Source organism: Alligator sinensis, unplaced genomic scaffold, assembly GCF_000455745.1.
Source record: "Alligator sinensis unplaced genomic scaffold, ASM45574v1 scaffold466_1, whole genome shotgun sequence".
In the NCBI taxonomy this organism is placed as follows: Eukaryota; Metazoa; Chordata; order Crocodylia; family Alligatoridae; genus Alligator; species Alligator sinensis.
The window spans coordinates 50993-56243 of record NW_005842406.1 but is presented as its reverse complement, the minus strand read 5'-3'; the positions used below and the strand labels follow the sequence as shown (position 1 = coordinate 56243).

The 5251-nt window shown below is 48.1% G+C and overlaps 1 protein-coding gene across 1 annotated transcript in view; it reads right to left on the bottom strand.

Annotated features, from left to right (window-relative positions):
• The window catches only part of BST1 (bone marrow stromal cell antigen 1), a 105518-nt gene that overhangs the window by 69241 nt on the left and 31026 nt on the right, over nucleotides 1-5251 (bottom strand). The window contains exon 2 of the mRNA XM_025211453.1: nucleotides 576-705. Within this exon, the coding sequence (XP_025067238.1) occupies nucleotides 576-705 (130 nt within the window). The remainder of the gene's footprint in view (nucleotides 1-575; nucleotides 706-5251) is intronic.

Here is a 5251-nt window from a genome sequence, read left to right as displayed (position 1 = left end):
CCCAGACTGGCAGAGGGCATAAGGGTCAGAGCTGGGGTACAGGTGGCAGTGTCAGGTGGCAGAGGGGCTGGCTGGGGCACAAAAGTGTTGAAAGTGCAGAGCTGTGTGGCTAGGTGTCATGTAGTAGCCTGGCACCCAGCTGGCTGGGGTGACTGGGCTCAATTTATGCCTATGGTCAGTGTCTAAATGTGCATTTAATTACAGTAAATTACCCCTATGTAAGATAGTACTGTTTCTGACAGTACTATCTTACATTGGCGTAAATTAGTTTACTGATACCTAATAGCATTGCACATGTAGACAGTGACACTTTACTCTGCAACTAGTCTACTCTGCAGTAAAGTACATATGTAGCCATGGTCACTGTTACATAAGTCACATCTTATTTGCATTCTACAGCTGTGGGGGAACAAGAACTAACTAAACCTTTTAGTCAGTAGCACACAGAGTAACTAGATCTTTAAGTCAGTAAGAGAGACTGTGACTCATGATACCAAATTTGCTCAATTTTGACTCCTGAGTCCAGGAAGTGGCAGATGTTGCTGGTTGTTTCATGTAACTCAGATAATTAGTACCTTGTTAGGTGGAATTGAGTGTTGTGACAGGTTAATAAATAATTCATAGTCTGATGGTAAAATGTTGCAAGGATCCTTGTTCATAAAAGCCTTCTTAAATGCTTCCAGCAGCTCAGAACAGTTCTTCTCACTATAACAATCAAAACAAATAGACTACTGATGTTTTCCGGAGGCAAAGTAATGATACATGCTTTGATCAAAATCTCCCACAAAAGTAACTACTACTACAATTATAAAGGGACAAAATCCCATTTCACCTTCATGTACTTAAGTGCGACTTGCACAGTTTGACTTCTGTTTCCACCTATAGTGGAATAGAATTATCCTGTGCATGCCCAATACATCACTGTTCCTGAGAGCAGGAAATCCAGGTTCTAGGCACCCTAACCATAGGAAGTTGAACCTGCATCTCCTGCTGCCCCGCAAGGTGCTCTAGCCACTTTACTTAAACTTTTTAAGATAAATGAATGAAGTTATTGGATAGTGAAAGGAGTTTAATAACACAGGAATGAGATATAGGGACCATCTCCTTTCCACATTCCTTGTAATCCCTACTATACAAGACATAATAGGCCATGATAGATGTTATACTTTAGAACCCAATGATCTGTTACAACCTGCAACATGATGTATATGCATGGTGTTATATCTCATTTAGGGGCCCAATCATTGTGTGATAGCTAAAGCTCGATGGATGTAGTTTAACTGAACCAGATGTAGTTGAACCTGGTTCTGTAACTGGTTTTGTAATGTCTACAATGTTAGGGTCTGTCTTCATTGAGAGCTACATAGTTCATCCGCCAGGTGTAGCTTCAGAGACATCACACTTCCTCATTGTGGAATGGGTGTGGATGAGGTTAAATAGATAAAACAAGTTCTGCTGATTTTGCTGGAAATGCAAAGTACTCAATTATCACCTTGGTATTTGCTAACTTGAAAATTAAAGTAGTCCCTTGAGCTAGTAGGTTTCAGCAGTGGGATCCTGGACAGTCCTAAAGCTAGACACTTGAGCCTCTGTGCCCTGGTCTGGAGTAAACTGGTTGTGCCTAAATGTTCTCAGGACGGAGAAATGAGAGGATTATGAGTCATTAAATCTTGCTCACTTGTCACTCATGAGATGCCTGTATCTTAGGAAATCAGAAGCACACATACAAACTCACTCACCATTTACATGCTTCCAGATACACAGACACATAATAAATACATACATTTGTTCTTCCAAGATGCACACGTTTGCAGACAGCAGTAGGGGAGGAAAGAGGAAGAAAGATGAAAAACTGGAAAAAAACAGTCACACAAACTTCAGCTAAAGGAAAGCTCTGATCTATTTGAAAGTACTCATTAAACCCTCTCCCATTTCTCAGTCCCTTTTATGCCAGTGTCAGGCTGAGATATGATTACCCTGCAGGAGTATGTAGCAGCCCCAGCCATGGGGTGGGATTCCATTGTGCCAGGTGCTGTACACACATAGAATAAAAAGACTGTCTCCAAAGGAAAAAAGAACAATAAGAGAAGAGGAGCTGGGTAGGCTCAGTGATAGGTGTGGGATAATTTGAACCCAAGAAATGTGAATCTCCTCAGCTGCTGCCTGATGTGGTTGGGGGAAATTCCATGTTACTCTCTGCACAACTCCCCTGCTGCTGCCTGTGTCTCTGGACATGATTGGTGGCAGACAGTAGGGCTGTGAGAAATGGCAGCGTTCTGTTTCAACCAGCGTTTCCACGTTTCAACACAACAGCATTCCATTTCAAATTTTGTTTCGATTCAAAACAGCTGTTCCATTCCATTCCGTCGAAACAGGGTCGAAACAGCAAAACTGTTTCAACGTTTTGCCCATAAATTATAATGAGGAAGGTCAAAACAGCCTATAACTTCGTCATTTCTGGCCTGATTTGGATGAAACTTACAGGAATGGTAGCTCCTTCTGAGGACATGAGGTCCACCATGTTTCAAGGAGATAGGTGCAGGGGGTTCAGGGAAACTGCACCCCAAAGTCTTGAGAGCAAAACTCATGGCATGTGTATGTAAGACACAGCAGGGTCAAAACTGTAGGCATGCTAGCCGCTTCTGAGGCCACAGAGCCTGCCAAGTTTCAAAGAGATAGGTGCAGGGGTTTGGGGGAAACTGTACCTCAAGCTGCGGACAAGCAAAACTCATGACATGGGTGACACTGTGTGTGTTAAGGTGCAGCAGAGTGAAAGCTGCAGGCCTGCTAGCTCCTGCTGAGGCCATGAAGCCTGCCAGCTGTCATGGAAATAGGTGCAGGGAGGTTCTGGGGCCTGGAAGAACTGTTTCAAAGCCATATCTCCTAAGTCTTAGGCTCCAGCCACTCATAGATTCATAGATTGTAAGGCCAGAAGGGACCTTGGAAGATCATCGGGTCCAGCCCCCTGCACCAAGCAGGAAAGACAATGCAGGGTCAGGTGACCCCAGCAATGTGACTGTCTAGTCTCCTCTTGAAGATTTCCAGGGGAGGTGATTGCATTACCTGTGGAGGAAGCTTATTCCACAGTCTGGACACCCTAGTTGTGAAGTAGTTTTTCCTACTTAGCAGGCCTCACCTGTGGCTAGCATGCCTTCAGTTTTGACCCCACTGTGGCTTAACACATACACGTGACATGAGGTTTGCTCTCAAGATTTTAGGGTGCAGCTTCCCCAAATCCCCTGCACCTATCTTCTTAAAACTTGGCAGACTTCATGCCCTCAGAAGGGGCTACCATTCCTGCAAGTTTCATCCAAATCAGGCCAGAAATGACAAAGTTATATGCTGTTTAAATTTCCCCATTATAGCCTATGGGCGAAGTGTCGAAACGTTTCGACTTGCCTCGTTTTGTTTCGAGGCTGTTTTGCTGTTCTGTTTTGATTTTTCTGTTTTGACCTAGAAACAGGTTCAAACAACATCAAAACAAAACTGGCAGTGAAATTTCGCACAGCCCTAGCAGACAGCCTCTCAGGTACAACTGGATCTGCGTGCTTCTCTTGGGCATGTCCAGATGAGTGCGGATGTTTGGCTCCTCAGGGACAAGTAGCAGTGGCACACCTTGCACTGCAGGTACTTGTCCCTGGGGAATACCTGTGCCATGTGCACTTTGCCACACAGCTGTGCCCCAGGTCTGGTAGGGGAGGCTAGGTCCAGCACTGTGTTGACCCCAGCAGCCTTACTTGGGGTCCTGCGGGCCTCCCAGGGCTGCAGCCGTGGCAATCCTACTGGGTGGAGCCTGGCCAGCACCCACAGCATGGCTCTGGGCAACCTGGCCCCACTTTTCAGCATTATGAGCTGCCCAAGTGTATGCTGCTCTGTTTTTTTTTCCCATGGGTTTTTTTTGATCTCTGAAAATGGAAGAGCACACATATGGGCAGCAAACCCTTGCAGCGTGGGAAACATCAGACTGTGCGGTATGTGGCGCTGCAGATGTGTTTGTGTTTGTGATGCCACACACCACACAGCCGGGCTCATCTGGATGCTCTTCTTGTCTGCAGGGCCCTGGGATTGCATGATGGTCCCACAGAGAGGCAGTTGCCCAGCATTTGTGCTGCTGACAGCCAGAATAGATGTCTGATGGACTGTAGCACCTGGAAAGACTTCAGGCTGTTATGTGGGAGGATATCCCACTGCTTCTGCATCTCATGCCATCTCCTAGTACCTGAATTCACCCCTAAAATCTTCTGAATTTACCCCTGTTCTTGGCAAGGGTTCCCCACAGCAGTGTAGTCCTAATGCCACCAGTTCTGCATCTCACTGGTGACCACAGAATTGCTGCTGACTTACAGCCATGTGTGTGTGAGGAGTGGAGGAGAATGTGGTTTCATGCAGTGAAACGCAGGAAAAATTTAGGCTCATGAACTCACTCCAGACTTGTGGGAGGGCTGGGAATATGGTCTGTAAGGGAAGAGCCTTGCAATGACCCTGTACATGTATGTGGGTAACAGTGCAAGACACTGGCCCTGATCATTCTTTGCATGACAGGCACTGTGAAGGGGGAAGAGACAGCCCACCATGGTTCCCCACGTCATTCACCGTAAGAGAGGTGGTGAACACCAGTGGCAGGCTGGCTTCAGCAAGGGAGGCTGTGGTGTGCCGCTTCAGCGGGGAGAAGAGGCATGGCCCGCTGGGGCAGCAGAGCCATGAAAAGGCTGGCTGCGGAGTGGCCCGAGGTGGAGGATCCTGGGAGGCAGGCAGAGTGGGGGAAGAGGGCCTCGTGAGAGAGAGAATGGCAGTGAACAGACCCCAGGGATGGGAGAGAGTTCTGTGGCTGGGGGAAGCAGCAGGAAAGCCCTCAAGGCAGGGCAGAGCTTCACGGCAGAAGCACCCGACAGAGAGGCCCTGGAGGCAGGGCTAAGGGATGCCACCAAGCCATGAGGGAGAGAGGTGCGTGGCACAGAGGCCCTTGAGAGAGGGCGGTGTTGTGCGGTGGAGGCACACAGCAGAGGGGCCGCGGAGGTGGGGTGGAAGACTGGAGCTGAGCCACATGGCAGAGTGGCCAGCGGCATGGCAGCACTGAGTGATGGCACTGAGTAACGGCAGCAAAGGAGCCATGCTCAAAGGGAATCAAGCCAAGGACGCCAAGACGAGCATCTGGGGTGTTGGCAGGAGCCACCTAGAAGAGCCCAGACTCAGGTTAGGCTGGGCCGAGGTGGGAAGGGGTGGCAACGCACTGCGGGGGGCTCCATTAATA